Genomic DNA, 19,918 nt, shown 5'->3' on the forward strand with positions numbered 1-19,918 from the left:
CATTTATTAAAAGTTAACAAATTAAAACAATATACAAAATAATGCACTCTGAACTTGAAAACTAGAATGCTATAGGAAGCTCTGACTAAAACGTAAAGACATTCATTCAAAACAGGAATATTTTATTAGCAATTGCTCTGACCTTATGAATATATTTTTAATAAACTACCCATATTTTATAAAAATGCATTATAAGTCTACAGGCCCCGTAAGGATCCGGGTTAGAATAGGTCCTCAGTAACCCCTTGCTTGTCGTAAAAGGCGACTAAATGGGGCGGTCCTTCGAATGAGACCGAATAAACCGAGGCCCCGTGTCACAGCAGTTGTGGCACGATAAAGATCCCTACCTGCTCAAAGACCCTGAGTGCCGAGCATAGGCCTAAATTTGCAGCCCTTCACCGGCAATGGTGACGTCTCCATATCAGTGAAATATTCTGGAGAGGGACGTTCAACAGTATACATTTATTATTAGTCTACAGTGAATTTAGTTCACACTTTCAACCAGAGAGCAAAGATGAAACTTTGAAATTTCTAATTTTTGGAAAGAAACATATACACATTTCGAGGACAAAGCCTATATATAGAGTCTTTTATTAAATATGGTTTACAAACTATTGTAGATATTTGGTATAACAATACTCAGACTTTTAAGACTAATGCTTAGATATTCTTAACAAGAAATTGATGCATATTGAAAACACATTGAAAAGAATTTGGGGCTCAATTTATGAAGTAAGGTTAAAAGAGTTCAAGAATTTTAATGGAAATGTTTGTATAACATCTTTTACACTGAAGAAAAATTAAGCAAAATGGGTTTATCAAATGGTAAATGTTTTTTCTGTAAATCAAATATTTAGAGCCAGAAACATCTATTTTATGAATGTAAACATGTCAAACCACTTTTAGAGTTGGTACAAAATACAATGTTAAAAATTCCTGTTGTGAATCCTATTAAAATTGATGTATGTATCGTTTTATTGGGATTCACTGTAGAACCCCAAAAAAGTTCGAATTTGTATTAACACCTCGTATATATACAAGTGGTCAATGTGGAAATCAAGAAACATCATCAAATATGAAAATAGAAATATTACTACTTTAATTTTCATGAATGAATTCAAGAAAAAAATGAAATTAATCTTTCAACTCTTAAGAAATGACAAGAGCAACTTCAACAGAAATTTTAAATTAACGTTAGATATGCTTACAGACTTCGGTTAACTGTTACCTGATTTCCTCACTACAGACTTAAATAAAATAACATGATTTTTTTCAGTTGTACAATTTATTGTCACATTCTCACCAAAACTGAATCCATATTTATAAAAACATATATTATTAGATTTTTATGTATAAGATGTAAATTTATGTTCTCTTTGTATTAAACAATAAAGCACCCTGCGTGGTGCTGTAGGGCTTATGTATTGTTATAAAGGGAGCTTAGTCAGTGCCCCATCCCTGGTAGCTACCCCACATATCAGTTGTTGATTGTTATAAGTCTGGTAAATAAATGTTGAAAAAAATCCACATTTTAATAAAAGGGAATTTAATGCTTTAAAACGTGAGCAATTACTATCAAACGCGTGTAGTATAAAAGATAAAATTAATCTACACATCAGACCTTCGCTCTACACATCAGACCTTTGCAATTGGATCGAGTAAAAAATTCAGGACATTTTTTTTAATTGGTTTCAGAATATCTTGAGAAGTATACAGTATTACGAAATGAACGTTAGTAGTAATGAGGATTGTTTATATATGAATATATTAAAAAAGAAAGTTAAATTGTAAAGCATTTGATTTTAAAGAATTTTATTGATGAAAGTAGGTACCCTATGAAAAGAGTTCTGTGCCTTTCTTTACTTTTAAAAGAACTCCATTAAGCTCACCTCAACTAAGTTGGGGGAGCTTATGTAAAACTCTTGGGGTCTGTGGCTTCGGGTGCTGAATTTGACCTACGCTTTCTGGTTGAGTGAACGAGTTAAATTTATTGGTGCATGTTTCAATTCCAAGTAACTATGAGCCCTATAATGACCAAACTTTTATGGATTATGCAAGGATAAACACTTATGTACTTGCTACAGATGCTCAATTGGGCGTACATTTTCCACATAATGGACCCTGCAGGTAAAGGTAATGGGTGCAGGTCTATCACCAAGAAACTATGAGGCCTATATCAACCACATTTGCACAAATGATGCATCACGGGATGAAGGGATGAAAACTCTCAAACATGCTTCAGATGCTGGGTTTGAAATACATTTTCTTGACGGATGACTAGTTTGAAGTTTTTGGATAGGTTTATTCCATAGTAACTGAACGCCCTATCAGATCAAAATTGTGTAAATTTAGGATGGACACTTTTTCGAATGTTGGTTAATTGTGTGACTTAGCCTTAGGTTCAGTAAGCAGCCGAACTGATAAGACGTGTTTTTGATTGCTCCTGATTACCTGTGCCTAATTGCTATGAGTGATAATACTATGGGTACTATGGCTAAATACCTGACTAAATCTTAAAATAATTATGGATCAAAGTATTAACTCAAGCTTGTTTACATCTTTTTCTGGACTCTCTCAAACATTTAGTGAAGCTGGAATTATTACACCTAATGGAGTGAGTATACCAAGTTTTTTGAATGTGACTTTTAACAAATACAGCATAACTGTATCATTTCAACAAGACAAATATGCCACTATTTTGACCTATTTGGAAGAAGAACTTAATGCAATTAAAGAAGTAGGGAAGAATGGTCAGATTTTCAAGTCTGAGTGTAACACTGTGACAGTCACACTCTATTCTGGCACCAGCGTCCTGCACATTCAAGGATCGTCGGCAAAGTCGTGGCTGGACAAATTTCTTCATGACATCAAAAAGTCTAACAGCATAAGTAGTATGTTGGGACAATCTATTCCACAAATGTCATCAACGCCTGTGAAAAATGATTCTAGATCTCTTCTGACAGCCAGTACTGACAGCTTTCAAAATTGTACACAATGTGCAGGTACAATACAAGCCCTACAATCGGCTGTCCGTGAGTTATCACATGAAATACAGGAATTAAAAGAGAAACTCAGATGCAAAAACAACCCTACTTTGTTGGACAAAAACACACAGACACTTTTTACGGTAGTGAAAAACAAAGAAATTGATGTGCGGGGTTTGAACTCTTTACCACAAAGTTCAGCATCTCGACACACACAGTGTGATTTTACAGCCCCTGACAAGGAAGCAAAATATACATCAGATTCGGGTACAAACACAGAACCATGTATCAACCCCACACCTGCAAGTACACCTGCAAGATCCTTGAAACAAAAGAAAACTTCTGGTGAGGCCAAACTTATTATAGGCAGCTCTATTTTACAAAGGGTGAGAACAAGGGGACTACAACAAGGTGTCCATGTGAGAACCAACAGAAGGGCCAAGCTTTCTGGAATCAAGTCAAAATTACATCAAACCGCTGTTGAAGATTACTCTCACATAATTGTCCACGCCGGTGGAAACGATGCCTCATCTCGTAGACATATAGATGCTGTTGAACATGACGCCGTAGAAATCGTCAAAAACATCAAGGATCGGTCGCCAACTACCAAAGTCTATTTCTCAGAAGTTTTACCGAGACGGGACGTAGATGTTTCATATGTGAATAACACGCTAAAATACGTTTGTGACGAGTATGGAGCTTTGTTCATTTCCAATAAGAGTGTATTCAAAGAGGTCAACAAAGTGCAATATTGGAAAGACGGAATACACCTTTCCGATAAAGGAACTTCAGCACTGCTTAAACAGATCAACAACGAAGTTCCGATTTTACGTGGCAAGGGTACACAAAGGGACAACGGAAATTCCAGCTTTAGCCAGTCCGTAACGTGTTACTTCTGTGGTGAACATGGACATACCTCACCCCACTGCAGGAACGGCCGAAAACTAGACTGCTGGAACTGCGGAGAACTAGGCCACAAGACCAAATTCTGTGTGTATTAGGTATTAGGCAAGGAATGTATAGCCGTTCACGACAATACTAAATCTACATTAAATTCAAATAGATATTCTATTCTAAGCACTGTATGTACTGAATGTAACGATTTTCAATGTTCTTGTTTAAATCAAACTAACAACTTTGTTCATAATACCTCTGTTAAATCTGAATTGCCTAGAAAACCATATGTTAAGAATAAGACTCTCTTGGACAAAGTAAGAACTTCTCTCAATGATGAGAGCTCAATTATGCAATCTACTAACATTACTCCTATTATGATAAACTCATCCAAATCTGTTTCACAAACAAAAAATCAAGTTCTTAAAACCAATAACCAAATTCATACTTCACAAATACAAAAAGATTCAGGATTTGGATTGATTAAGAAAGGTTTACGTTTCGGAAATTTAAATATTTGTCATATTATTCCTACAATGGATGAAATTAAACTGTTGCTTCAAAATCGGCAATCTTTAGATATATTGGGATTTTGTGAAACTTTTTTGAGTGAGCAAGTAGGAAATTCAGAACTGTTTATTGATGGGTTTGTTTTTGAAAGAAAGGATCGTACATTAAGGGCAGGTGGTGGAATTCTTATTTATATTGCTAGTGATATAACATATAAACGTAAAACTGATTTTGAGATCAGTAATATTGAGACAATCTGGCTAGAGATAAATCTGAAAAATTCAAAACCTATATTTTATTGCTCTGCTTATCGTCCACCATCTGCCCCCTCCTGCTGGGCGGAGGACCTAGCAAGGGAGGTGAACCGTGCCTCCTGCTGTGACGATACTGAAATAATTTTATCAGGTGATTTCAATATTGATCTAATGAAAGACCCCCCACAATACTGGACATCTGCTTTAGAGGAGTTTGGACTTTCACAAATGGTTACTGTTCCTACTAGAATAACAAGCACATCAAGTATCTTAATTGATCATTTTTATACAACGAAACCAGAAAACATATGCGAAACAAATGTGCCCCCTATTGCTATATCTGACCACTACCCCGTATGTTTGACACGGAAAACTAACTGTATACAGCGTAGAGGAAAACATACTGAAATCCAATATCGAGATTTTAAACAATTCAATGAAAATGAGTTTCTTAAAGATTTAGAAAATGCTAATTTTAACTCTCTTCTCGAACTGAAAGACACAAACGATTACATGAATAAATTTTATGAATTATTTAATGATGTTCTTAACAAGCATGCCAAAGTAAAAACTAAAAGAGTCAAGACTGAAATTCGACCTAAATGGCTTACACAGGAAATAAATGATGCTAGACATTTACGTGATACATACTATCTACAAAGAAATTCAGAAAATTACAAATTTTGGAGAAATAAAGTCACACAATTAATAGATCAAGCCAAATCGAAGTATTACAAATCAGCAGTTGAAGAAAGTTCAAGTCCTAAAGAAATGTGGAGTTATTTAAACCATTTGGCATCTGATTCAAAAAATCTTACACCTACCCGTAGAACACAAAATGGTTCGGATTTTGAAGATTTACAGGATATTGTTGATATTTTTAACAAACACTTTACTAGAATATCCTGTTATTTATTAGCAGATATGTCAGTAAAAAGTCTTGATTCAGAATTATTAAGTACAGCTCCGTGTAAAAATCATGCAGAGGGTGATTCATGGGGGGTTTCAGAATTCCTTCAAACTTTGCATGTTGGTAGAGTATGTTAAGATACTCCAAAAAAATTATAATTTTTTTTTAATTCTGCCATTGGTATCCATGGCAACCGATAAACTGTTTTGGGTAAAAAATGGCTGAAATTTCCTCTAAAAACAGGCAAAAATACCAATAATGAAGATTAAATGAAAAGAAAACTAAACAATAAAACAAATTTATGTTTATTTCTTATTAATATACAGCATAAGTAATTACTATCCATATCTAGTCAAAATATTTTTATGACCAGTAATGTGTTCTAATTTTAAGCTAAAAAGGGGAGATAATCCATATTGGCAAAAAATGTAAAATATCCATTTTTTATGATTGTTATCTATCAAAAATTTATAAAAACCCCACAGCCAAACTAAAAAGCCATGCTAGTTTCATAGAGACTATAGTCTAAAGTCAATAAAATTATTAAAACATTTTTGTGCAAATGATTATTATTTTCCCAAAACAACTGATGAATTTTGTACTAAAATGGTAATTTCTCTTTTTTTGTCACAGTCCAATATATGCCATATATGTTTGCATGTAAAAAATAAATAGCATTTCAAAACCATTTTTTTTTATATTTCCATTTTCAAATACAATTAAATTATTTACTTTTCATAATTAATCCAAATATTACCACGTCCAGTAATAGTTTTTAATTTTAAGCTGAAAAGGGGAGATAATCCATGTCGAGAAACACTGAAATTTTCAATTTTAAAAGGATTTACAGCTAAATTCAGCTATATGATAAAACATAGGTAATCAGAGATTACAGAGCTCACCTCAACGTGTGTTGTCTTTAAGTAAGGCAAATTAAGTCACACAATTAACCAACAAAAAGTATACATCCAAAAATGCAAAATTTATGCAATTTTGATACTTTGGAATAGACCTATATAAAAACTAAAAAAACAGTTCTTCATCATGAAAATGTAATTAAAATCCAGCATCTGAAGAAAGATTGAGAGTTTTCATCCCTTGATGCATCATTTGTGCAACTGGTTTATATAAGCCTTAGTTTCTTGGTGATAGACTTGCACCCATAACTTTTACGAGGTCTTTTATCTGGAAAATGTATGTCGAATTCAGCATCTGAAGCAAGTCCATTAGTGTGCATCCTATGATGAATCATCCATGCAAGTTTGGTCAACATAGGGCTTAAAGTTACTTGCAAATGAAACCTGTATAAAAAAATTAACCTTTCCACTAATCCAGAAAATGTAGGTCAGATTCAGCATCCGAAGCCAGCCTAGTAGAATGCACCCTTAGATGTACCATCCATGCAAGTTTGGTCATTATAGGGCTCAAAGTTACTTGGAAATGAATCCTGCACCATAAACTTTAACCTGTTTACTCGTCCAGAAAATGTAGGTCAGATTCAGCATCCGAAGCAAGTCAAGTACAATACATCCTAAGATGTACCATCCATGCAAGTTTGGTCATTATAGGGCTCATAGTACACTGTACCTTGAAAATGAAACCTTCACCAAAAACTTTAATCTGTTCACTCAACCGGAAAATGTAGGTCAGATTCAGCATCCGAAGCAAGGCTGGTAGTATGCATCCTAAGATGTATCATCCATGTAAGTTTGGTCATTATATGTCTTATAGTACCTTGGAAATGAAACCTGCACCAAAAACTTCAACCTGTTCACTCAACCGGAAAATGTAGGTCAGATTCAGCATCCGAAGCAAGTCTAGTAGAATACATCCTAAGATGTACCATCCATGCAAGTTTGGTCATTATAGGGCTCAAAATATCTTCGAAATGAAACCTTCACCAAAAACTTTAACCTGTTCACTCAACCGTAAAATGTAGGTCAGATTCAGCATCCGAAGCAAGGCTGGTAGTATGCATCCTAAGATGTATCATCCATGTAAGTTTGGTCATTATATGTCTAATAGTAACTTGGAAATGAAACCTGCACCAAAAACTTTAACCTGTTCACTCAACCGGAAAATGTAGGTCAGATTCAGCATCCGAAGCAAGTCTAGTAGAATACATCCTAAGATGTACCATCCATGCAAGTTTGGTCATTATAGGGCTCAAAGTATCTTCGAAATGAAACCTTCACCAAAAACTTTAACCTGTTCACTCAACCGGAAAATGTAGGTCAGATTCAGCATCCGAAGCAAGGCTGGTAGTATGCATCGTAAGGGCTTATAGTTACTCGGAAATGAGACCTACACCAAAAACTGCACCAAAAATGTTAACCTGCACCAAAAACATTAAGCTGGTCATTCCTTTGCTGAAATTGCAGCATCTGAAACTTTGACTGGTACAATGAAACACACTAGCAACATCTTCCATGCATGTCTAATTAATATAGGACATAGATGTACTTAAAAAGAAAACTGCTCCAAAAAACTTAACCTTAACCGGGACGCCGACGCCGACACCGACGCCGACGCAGAGGGTATCACATAAGCTCCCCCCTACTTCGTTGAGGTGAGCTAAAAATTTAAAGAAAAAATACACTACAGCTAAACAGAAAGGCAGTGTTTATTTCCTAGACACCATACCTTATGGAAAATAAAATATTAAAAACATTTTTGTGCAATTGATTATTTTTTTCCAAAAGCCATTGAAGAGTTTTATACAAAAAATGGGAAATTTATTTTTTCATCACGGTCAAATAAAGGTCAAGTATATATTAAATATGCATGTTAAATAATAAATAGCATTTCAAAACAATTTCTTTATAGTTCCAAATCCAAATACAACACAATTATTTATTTTCAATAATCAAATTATATCTATATCTACAGTATTATTTCTAATTTCAAGCTGAAAGGGGGAAATAATTCATGTTGACAAAAAACAACAAAATATCATTTTTTGAGGATTTCTGTTATCAAGAAAATAAAATATATCTATGATTTAAAAAATAGCCAAACAAAAAGGCTGAGTAGTTTTTTTTTATTTATTTATTTATTTATTTATTTATTTTTTTTTTTAATTCATAGAATTTATTTTTTGCTTTCACATTTACAGACTGTGTACAATAGATTTGTTTACATTCAATACATACATATACTATATAATTTTTCTTCCATATAATTTATATTATATACCTTATACAAATTCTCTTTGGTAAATGCTAAATACAAATTCATTTCATAAAGCTGCATAGGATATATGACATTCATGTATATTATGAATCTTCATTGTGAAAGCTTTATATACAAAAAAGTAAACAAAGGGGAGGGGTGAGGAAAGAAAAACAAAGTTAGGTGGGGGAACAGTTTTCACTATTTTACCATATTGGTACATTTGAGTATAAATTTATAGAACATTATAGCATATCACAAATAATTTTCCAGGTCTTTTCATATTCTGAAAATTTACAATTTCTTAAAAGAATAGCCTTTTCAACCAGTATTCTATCTACAATTATTTTTTCTAGCATTACTATACTTAATTTAGGCATATTTTTAAACCTACTGGCAAAAATGAATTGTTTAATAGTAAGTATTATTATATTGTGTAATCTATACATGTTTTTATTGTTGTATTTTCCAAACAGTATATCTTTTCTATCAAAATTAATAGTAAAATGGAAGTTTTTCATAAACCACTCCTCTATATGACACCATATTCTTTTTACACAGAAACATTCAAAAAATAAATGTTCAATTGTTTCAACTTCTTGTTTACAAAATGAGCAAACAGGTGAATCAATTAGTTTAAGTTTATAAAGGTATTCATTTGTTGCAATAATCCTGTGCAGGATTTGAAATTGCATCCACTGAAATTTTGCCTCTTTTGTAACTTTAAATGGTAGTTCAAATATTTTGTTCCATTCTAACTCACCAAAAGATATTCCATTATTTTCCCATTTTTCTAATGCTTTAATTTTTTGCTTTTTCTTCTTGATGAGTATATTGTACATATCTTTACAACCACTTGTGCTTTTATAAAAAATGTAAATTGAATTTGGGATAAAAGGTCCACTTTCTTCTCTTTTTTCAATATCAATACTTTTCAATATCTTTGTAACGGCTATTTTTAAACCGGTATATTCTACAAAATTAGTTTGTACATTCAGATTATTGAGGTACTCGAGGCTTATAAATTTTCCTTCAACGTCAAACAAATCTCTTATGAAAACAAAGCCTGCATCAAAATAACTTTTCAAAAATACAGAGGAATTATTTATTTTAATTCTTGGATTAAACCATATATGTTCATGAAGAATTTGAGTATTACTTGTTTTTTGACTACCACTGCAGTCAATGATTTTTACCCAATTAAGTAAAACCTCTTTCCAAAATTTGTTGCTTATTTTATTACACATCTTAACTATAAAATCTAAACCTCTTACCCAAAGAGATTCAATTTTCATTCCTAATTCTGATTCAAAAAGTTTTAACCATTTCGTGTCTGAGTAGATTAGTCTTCGAATCCATGTTGATTTTAATGCACATAAGAAATCCATATAATCAATCATTTTCAACCCCCCATTTTTATAGTCTTGGATTATAACACTCTTCTTAACCTTATGTACTTTACTTCCCCATAAAAAGTAATAAAGGTCTTTCTCAAATTCATCAATTAATTCCTTATTGGGGTTTGGAATAGTCAATATCAAATGGTTCATCTTTGGTATAATCAGGGATTTAATCACTGTTAGTCTACCAATGGGAGTCAGTTTTCTTAATTGCCATTGTTTTATCAATCGCTTTATTTCATTTAATTTTGGGGGGTAATTCAGTTCAATCATTTCATCTAAATTAATTGAAAACTTTACACCAAGAAGATCAAAAGTAGAATTATTCCAGTCTAACTTCCATCTCGAGTGATGAAAGACTTCTTTAGAGAATTTTTTACTACCGATCCATTTTTGTTTTTGTAAAATTAATTTTCAGTCCAGATACAATTGCAAAATAACCAAGCTCTCTTAATATACCATCCATAGATTGTGGTGATCCATCAGATATAATTGAAGTATCATCGGCATATTGTGAAAGTTTATATTCCTCCCCATCAATTACAATTCCTTTTATGTCTTTATTATTTCGAATGAGAATCCCAAGAACTTCAGCACATAGTAGAAAGAGATATGGTGAAATTGGGTCCCCCTGTCTACATCCCCTTTGTGGGAACAAGTAATCAGAGGAAATTCCATTCTGTATGACACATGATTTGATTCCATTATAAAATGTTTGTATCCAATTTTTAATGGATTCCCCAAAATTAAAAAAATCTAATGTTTGGTATATAAACTTTCATGATATAGTATCAAAAGCTTTTTCAAAGTCAATTAACATTAATAAGCCTGGAATCTGTTTTTGTTCTGTGTAATTCATTAAATCATAAACTAGTCTAATATTTTCACCTATGAATCTTCCCTTCAAAAAGCCAGTTTGGTCCTTATTTATTAATTTATTCAACACAGTTTTTAATCGTTCAGCAATACAGCCTGAGGCTATTTTATAAATCACATTCAATAAACTGATTGGGCGCCAGTTCTTTAAGAATTGTTTTTGTTTTCCTGGTTTTGGTAGGCAAGTTATTAAACCTAATTTATTTGGTTCAGTAAAGTGTGATAATTCATACGAGTTGTTTATTGCTCTTGTAATGAAAGCACCTAAATCCTGCCAAAAAAATTTGAAAAATTCACAGGTGAACCCGTCTGGTCCAGGGCTTTTCTCATTTTTCATAATTTTCAAATAATTCAAAACCAGTATAAAGATTTCTTTTTCTAGTTGCAATTCTTTTTCAGTTATTTTCTTTTTCTTAAAAGTTGAATAAGAAATTGATTTTCCTCTTATTTCCATCAATAATGTATCTAGAAATAATTGATCACTTAGCATAAATTGAATTTTATCATTTTCAATAGAGTCAATGTTATTAAAATTGTAGATAGGACAGGCGTATTGTAATTTAATATTTTTAATTTTTTCTTTTATCAAATTTACATATTCTTTATCTGCTAATAATGAGTTATTTAATTTCCAAAACCCTCTTCCTTTCAAAAATTCATTTGTTTTAACACCCATTACAACTGGACAGTGATCTGAACGATAACTATTTTCAAATTTTACATAAGGGGCCAAATTTAGTAACGATTCTGATATTAGGAAATAATCAAGTCTTGCCTGTTTTATTGGATTTTTCTTTCTTCAAGTGAATCTTTTTAAATTTGGATTGTTTTCACGAAAAATATCTTTTAAATTTAGTATCTCTATCATCTTTAATACTTCCATTCTTGATTTAGGGTTATTTAGGTTTTTATAGTTCATTGAATCCAAATCCTTATCTAAAATTAAATTAAAATCACCACCTATAATCATCAAGTAATATTCTTGTATCATATTTAAAATCTTTGTATAGAAGGCTGGTGTATCCTGATTTGGTCCATATATATTCACTAACAAAAAAGGAAGATTGTCTATTACTACATCTAGAATAAGATAATTGCCATTGTCATCTTTATATTCATTAATCAATGTCAAGTCACAGTTATTATTGATAAGTGTAGCAACTCCCCGTGAGTTTGATTTGTATGAACTAAAAAAAGCCTTATATCCCCATAATGCTTTTATCATGCTTTCATCTTTTGTGACAAAGTGTGTGTCTTGAAGGAAATAAACATTTAATTTTTTTTCTTTTAAAATTTTAAAGACATCCCTCCTTTTATTCATGTCCCCTAAACCTTGGCAATTTAATGTAAGTATTTTTAGGAAATTTTCACATGGATAGCCATTTATTCCACAGCAAATGCATAAAAAAGTTTACTGTTCCCCAACAGCATGAAAAAAAGAGTTGATAAAAAAAGTAAAAATCTATATACACTACAGAAAAGTAGTTTTTAAGCTCAGACACACCTGCTGTCATTTTGAAAATGTGCAAAACTAGACCCAAAAAACCTAACTTTAAGTTTATATTTGAAATGAAAATGTTAAAAATATAGAAAATTAATTTCAGTTGAGAGGAACTCTATATACTCAATTTCTTTCCTATTCAGTTCCTTTTTTCTAATTACAATTTGTTGTAGTTACCATGTTTGTTTTTTTTTTTCTATTAAAGAAATATATCTGAAATGTAATTACAACAAAAATTTATCCATATCAAAATGTCGCACTTTTCACTGTATTAAAATTGAAATTATGCACACAGACTCCTCTCTGAGTTGAGTGATAGAATAGAAATTGATCAAAAACTTACAAGTTTACATGCTGTACGATATCTATACCGGAAATTGAGTCTTTGAAAAAACACAAAAATAGTGACGTATACACTTGCAAATTCCGGAAAGTATCAAAACCTAAACATAATTTATAATTTATCCAGATATCATGTGCAGCATGAATATAGTCATATCGAAAACCACTAAACCACTAGAATAAATATTTTAGTTTATGCAGAATTACCGTAATAGTCAAATTCGATGAAAGTGCACAAATACTAACTAATTGAAAAAGTTATTTTCTGTAAGTTTGTATTTTTAGCTAGTGACTTTTCATAATTTACATTTTGAAGCGTCAGACGGGAACCGGCATATTTCTCGCCGCACTCATCCCAACCTCTGTGATGTGCGTGAAGCGTCTTGAACCGATCTTACTACCACACCACCGCGAAACGACCACTAATGCGTTATTTATGTCATTATCAGCCAGTGTCTTTAGTAGCATTCTCCCAGCTCCGTGCTCGCCGTCATCTTCCGATCCCTCGTGTATCGTGCCGTCGTTACTGGTGAACCGAAACGCATAAATGTTATGACTTGCACTGGTAGTGTTATCTGTCCGCATAACTTCCACAAGCGATCGTCTCACCTGTTTATAGGAATCTACTGGCGTTGCGTGGGCAGCAAACCGGTTTCCATTGTCTTCTGTTGTCTTCCCCGTACTGATCGCGATCTTTACCTCTTCTCCACTGATGATCTCATCGGCCATTGGTCTGCTACCAATTTTTTCCCTGTACACCGTCTTGCTCTGCGTGAAAATGAGCTTCTGACCTTTTAGCACCGTTTCTATGTTACGGTCCGCATATTTCTTTTGGACATCATATAAATGCTTCCTTTTTTCACGGACTTCTTCAGGTTGGTGTTGAGACACTCTTATTGGGGACTTCTTATCCTTGAGAATTTTAATGTGTCTCATCACAATGTCCTTATGTGATTTATTTACAAACTGGACACAGACTGGCCGAGGATATTTCCTATGTTTGTCGTATTCCCCCATTCGGAACACTTTATATATCTGTAGGCTATCAACAGTCTCTGCCGGTATCTCCATCTCTACTGCAAACACGTTACTAATGATCTTCACAAGGTTTTCAGGATTTTTTATTTCGGGCGCCTTTTCGTCTACTCCACTCACAATGATATTGTCTTCAATTGCTCTAGATCTTAGTTCTAGAATCTGTTCACTTTGAGTCTTTACACAATACTCCAGTCGAACTATGTAATCTTTCATTCGGCTAAGTTCTCTTTCCATCTTCTTCTGTTTTTCCTGCAGTTCAGTGGTTATATATATCGTATCGTTCGCCTGTTCTTGTACGTTTTCTAATCTCTCCTGAATGCCATGTTTTCCTCTAATGTCCTTGGTAACTTCGTCTAGATGGCGACCTTGTCCATCAATCCTTAGTAGAAGGTTTGCAAGAGTATTTTGTATATTAGTTATACCGTGCATGACATCTCTCATCTGAAAGTTTTCACATTCCTTTGAAATTTCTTCATCACTAGTACTGGTGTTAATGGTGTTAGTGTCCATATCATCGAGCGCTCTCTTTTTAGACTGGGTCAATTGACTAGCCATATTTCACAATGTAACAGTGGAACGTATGAGTATCGCTCACTAGTGTTCACAAACAGATATGTTTACAAATTTTGTTTACCTTCTCGTTCCTCGCTTCTATTGCATTTTTTTGGTTAAAACACACTTCAACACACTTTAAAACATCTTTGAATATCAGCAATGCATTTTCAAGATCTAAAATTAATTAAATTCGAGGTTTTTGGACTACACTTTGCTCTCGATAAAAACTTACGTCTACATGTCGAGCATGCGCACTCCTCCTTTCTGAGTAGGCTGAGTAGTTTTCATAGATACCATACCCTATGGAAAATTAAAAAAAGCATGTGCACAAATATCATTGTGATTAATAATTTCAACAAAAAAGAAGTAGCATCATCTTTTGTCAGAGTCCAATAAATATACCATGTACATACGCCAGTACATGTTTACATGTAAGAATATCAGTTTACATTTTAAAATAAATTCCTTTACATTTCCAAATTCAAATACAACACAAATTATTTTTTTCATTAATGAACAGTAAAATGTAAAAAAACATTTGAAAATATTAATCATATTAATATTGATTACTAGATACATTTATCATATAATCATTGTATATGTAAACACAATTTTTAAAGTTTTACATCTTTGTAAGGTGCAGTCATGCCACTCAGAATATCACTAATCTCCCCTGCTTCTCTTCTGTAGTAAGTGACTGTCCTTTGTTTATTAGCCTCTTCTAAAAGCACTTAAGATCCTTTGGAAAAGAATTGCTGCCTGATTAACATTATCCAAAGTACCGTCATGGAATCCACGGAACTCTAATCTCTGCTTTTTAACAGCTTTAAATATCTGATTTTCCATTATTCCTAAAATAATAATTATAATATGCTGTACATGTACATGAACTTATCATTCATCAATTTAGAATTCTTTAGTTTATACTACATTATTATTAAGGTACTAAATGGTTATTTTGATTTTATAAATTACTTTACATGGAATATCAAGTTTATATAATGCAGTAATTTCATTAAAAATCTAAAATAGTTGCATGATATTCTCCCACCTTTGGAGTCTTATTAGTTGGTGGTGTTCAATGATGTTTCCTTGCTGTCTGTAATAAATAGTGTAACCTTTTCCTTCAAAACCATTATGCAGCACATCGCATACATTCTGTGAAAATAAAGTGGAGTTTAATTCATCTAAAAAACAATAATACTAATTTATGAAATACAGTAAAACAAAGTTATAACAAAGTCACTGGGAGCTATGAAATTACTTTGCTATATCAATTACTCGTTATATCCATATAAGGAATTTGTTAAATTTATATAGCTGGGGATCTAAAATAACTTCGCTATATCCATGAATTTGCTATATCTGTCTTCGTAGTAAACGAGTTTTGCTGTATGTGAAATATCTTTTCTACTAGTGTATTTTTCATCATTTGCAATATGCCTCCAGTTTTAATCTTAGTACAATTTATTGAATTTAAAAAGAATCTACACTACTTGAGGCTTCTTACAATGACTTCCATATCAGTACAATATTAATCATGGCTTTGCTGTTCTGGGGAAGATTCTCCCCTATATATTGCAATGTGAAACTTTGATCCCCATTGAGGCCCCATCCTACCCAAAGGGGGTTTAACTTTACACTACATCACCAGAGAATGCTTCCCTATCATCATCTTCATGTTCTTGAGAAGATTTTAAAAGATTGTTACTTAAACCATTGCAAGTTTTCTATCTATATTTTAAGATCCATGTGCACCTTGGTTTTGAATCCCAATGAGAAAAGCCCTTTATTTTTCATTCAAAAGTCATGACCAAGGTCAAGTTTTTGAAAAGTTTTTCATTTTCAGTTGGGTGTCAAATCTGTAATCTGTTATAAATCTGTTTGCCTGTGACAAAATTTGTGCATCTCAGGCAGTTGAGCAACAGTTTTTTTCAAACACTGCCTTGACCATACCATCATACTTATTCATGCCTCATCGCACATAGGGGAGTGCACAGTAACTTAAACAGGTCTAAATGACAAGATTATCTGATGACACATCAGCTTAAATTTGCATGTAAATTGGCTCTCAGTTTTCTTTACGTAGTTTTAGACAGCAGCACCAGGTGCACAATTATCATTTAACCCCTCAATCAAATATCAAAAGTAAGACATACAAACGTCACAAGGTTTGTACGGTACGTATTGGAAGCAACTACAGTGGTACCTCATTTATCCGGACGCTTTGGTTCCTAGTCAAATTTCCAAATATGTGAAGTGTCCTGATACCTGAATTACCAGTTAAATAAGACAAAATAATGTTAAAAATTTTCGTTCCGATGAAAAATCATCCGAATATTGAAGCATTCGGATATATTGCATCCAGATATCTGAAGGTTCACTGTATTTATCATCTAAAACTACAATTTTAAATGCGAGCATCGAGCAGTGTCTTTGGAAACTAATCTTTCAATTTTGCCTGTATAAAGTAAAAAAGAAACTCTGTTGTTTTTGGTGATGAAGTAAATAAAGTATGCAGTAAATCGACGAAAACCGTGTGTCGCTTCTGATTTGTATTAACAAATAGTAGACTGTCATGCTTGGGGACTCATTCAGTTAATTGTAGAATGCTAGAGTAGAGACAAAAACATTGTGCTGAAAATTACCTTTCATTAACGGTAGTGTACCCGAGCTCTTAAGAAAATGGAAATTCGTCTTTTGCTTAAAAGTATTCAACAGCTGCAATACTACAAGTATCTATGATTTTTCCTTTTTATTAAAGACTCATAATACATTGTCATATAGGACTTGTAAAATACTTTTGACTGCATATAAAAAGCTTTACCAAGCTATTTTGAATAGATTAATAGCGAGTGCAGCAAGGGTCGCAAAGCGATGCACGAAACTGCGAGCTCTGATGAAAACGTCTGGGCAAAGAGAAAATTCACACTACTGCACATTCATTCCTAAGAATTTTTTACCGCAGTAATTTAGACCCACAATGCATCGATTCATACACAAACTCTAAAGCAACATTCTCACTAGAATAACAACAAAAGTTAAACGAATAATAAACTTGTCTTGATTTAATGATTTTATCTGTTTATTGCAGAAAGATATTCATAAACTGATTAAATCAGCCTTGTTCGGGCATCGGTTTGGTAAAGCAACATACAAACGACGTCATATGACGTCAGAATCTAATACGCACGGAATGTCACGTGCGGATTTACATGTCCAATCTAAATGAAAATTGATAAGTATATGCGCTCGCCCTAACGGTCGCACCGTCAACATATTAAAGCTATATAGCTATTTCAAGCTACAAAATTAATTATCTTAATCAAGAAATTGTTCTGCAGTGTTCTGGACCTGATCTTACCTGGTCAAATGTAACTTTCCAAATGTACATTATCTTCCCTCTCCAAGTCGAGTAAGTTAACAAAATCGGACTGCCACCCCTCTCTGAGAGTTTACTCTTGGACTCTGGTGGATTACCGTAGAATTTAAACTTCTGAGATAGATCACAACGGTGTCAGTAGGCGAGTACCGTTTCGGGATAACGTCAACAAGGTCAATATACTAATCAACACGACACATGGCTATACTTTTGCCCGAAAACTATGCCTAATCTGTTCTTGTAGAATCCTTTCAACCAATTTATGTCACTTCACACATATTTTTGCAATAAACATCACAGGATGCATTAAAATAACTTTGCAGCGTACAGCTAACCATGGAGGCTGCCATTTATTTTTACTAGCGCCACCTACGTAAAATTGCCAAGGGAGATAACTCATTTGAAGAATCTTGACAAATTCTCGATTTTAAACACCTTGTATCTTTTCAACACTTCGTTTGCAGAAAAATATTAAAGTAAATTTTTATTAAGCCTCCCATGTTCACTTGAATTATGTATTAAGTTTTTGTACTTCTTCTAGGTTTTAAAGATATTTTTTTTCTGAAATAGGCATTATTTGCACACTATCTATACAAAATTACACCTCAAGTACTTTATCCCTGGCTATATGAAAAAAAGAATTATAACAAAATCAACTGTTTATATTCAATTTAGACCCAAATGAATATATTAAACCCAATTTTATTGAATTTGAAGATGGTCGATGAATCACCTTTTCTGTACTGTCTGCATGATTTTTACACGGAGCCCACCGTGCCATAGCGTTACTATGATGCAATTATTCCTTAACGTATGATGAAACGATTCCTTATGGAGTTTTTACATGGAGATTTGACCAAGGTAAGGTAATGTCGTATTTGTATGCCTTAAACGCAAAATAGCCCTAATTGTGTTAGCCGTTGCATTATAGGAATGACACAGGCATCTGTTGACATAACGGACAATGTCCAGTGATGCGCCGTTTTCTTAAACACTTTGCACTTTCATAATAAAGAGGCTTAAAAGTTCGATTTATCCATAAAACTTTTTTCCCAATCAAGTTACAAGATCAGCTACACGTTTACCATAATGAAAATTCGTTCTTTTTCCTTTTCACTCTAGAATTATGATGAAAATATTTATTTATTTGTTTTAAATATGGGTTTTTAGAAGTAACGTATGATGCAACGATTCCCATCATCAGTAACGTGCGATGCAACTATTCTTTAACAATCGTATTTTTAGACCAATATGTTGGATTTCTTAACTAGGACACGTTTCAAAGTAGGGTAAATAAAATTACTCATTGCTTTCTTTTTATCACAGAATACCAAATGGTTAAGAAAAAAACTTGACTATAGAACGGCTAAAAGAAATCAAAGTATTGAAAGTACTGAAAGCTGGGACGTTGCGCACGGTATTGGTACACATTGACGTTACGTCAAAATAACGTTATAAAGTAATAACGTTGTTATAACGTTTTGAACCTTAAACATGCATATTTTAGATCTTTAAATGTATTTTATTTTTCAAAAGTATTTAAAAAAAAAAGATAAAAGGGCACATAATGTTTAATGTTTGAACCTTCTTTTTTGAAATATTTATATGTTTATTAATAAATATTAATAGTAAAATTTTAATTACTGAAATGCCAAAGACACTCAGTGAATATTCCTCTTTCTATTTTTCTCACTTATCTGTCTTATACTTGTAAGGAGAAAATATATAAGTAGTATTCCCTTTCAACCTCCTTCAATATTTTTTTATCAGATAGGTCATTACAAGTCTTTAATTCCTATATAGCGTCCGCATGCGCTTTGGGTGTATAGAGAAGTAATGAGAGTTAAAATTTTTATCCTTCCTACGTTTCAATGGAACTGGTGTCAATTTGAATTAAAAAAAAATGAGTATCAATTTAGTATATTCAGGGGATGAAAAAAGGAGGGATGGAGACGTATCACCATTATTGAAAATCTGTTTTATCACGAAAATTCTAAAATCTTTTTACTATTTTTGATGAAAGAAAGGGGGGAGAATACATTCTCCGTTTAGTAGGATATTTTTTGTGGAACGATATCATTTTGGGGTTTTCATAATTTTT

General features: G+C 32.8%; 1 protein-coding gene and 1 long non-coding RNA gene across 2 annotated transcripts; both read right to left on the bottom strand.

Moving 5' to 3' along the window:
• Window positions 1-12,913: 12,913 nt before the first annotated feature.
• On the bottom strand, window positions 12,914-14,585 carry LOC134283400 (protein IMPACT homolog). The gene has a single exon (XM_062765851.1). It carries the CDS (start codon window positions 14,433-14,435, stop codon window positions 13,161-13,163), a length of 1,275 nt encoding a protein of 424 aa, XP_062621835.1. The 5' UTR covers window positions 14,436-14,585; the 3' UTR covers window positions 12,914-13,160.
• Window positions 14,586-14,747: 162 nt separating this feature from the next.
• Window positions 14,748-18,147, bottom strand: LOC134283401 (uncharacterized). Its single transcript, XR_009995472.1, has 3 exons — window positions 17,800-18,147; window positions 15,487-15,593; window positions 14,748-15,286 (listed from the first exon to the last, which is right to left on the bottom strand). It is a non-coding gene; the product is annotated as an uncharacterized LOC134283401 (long non-coding RNA).
• Window positions 18,148-19,918: the final 1,771 nt, after the last annotated feature.

This window comes from Saccostrea cucullata, unplaced genomic scaffold (genome assembly GCF_032062105.1).
Source record: "Saccostrea cucullata isolate Sc308-1 unplaced genomic scaffold, CSIRO_AGI_Scuc_v1 ctg5450, whole genome shotgun sequence".
Classification (NCBI taxonomy): Eukaryota; Metazoa; Mollusca; class Bivalvia; order Ostreida; family Ostreidae; genus Saccostrea; species Saccostrea cuccullata.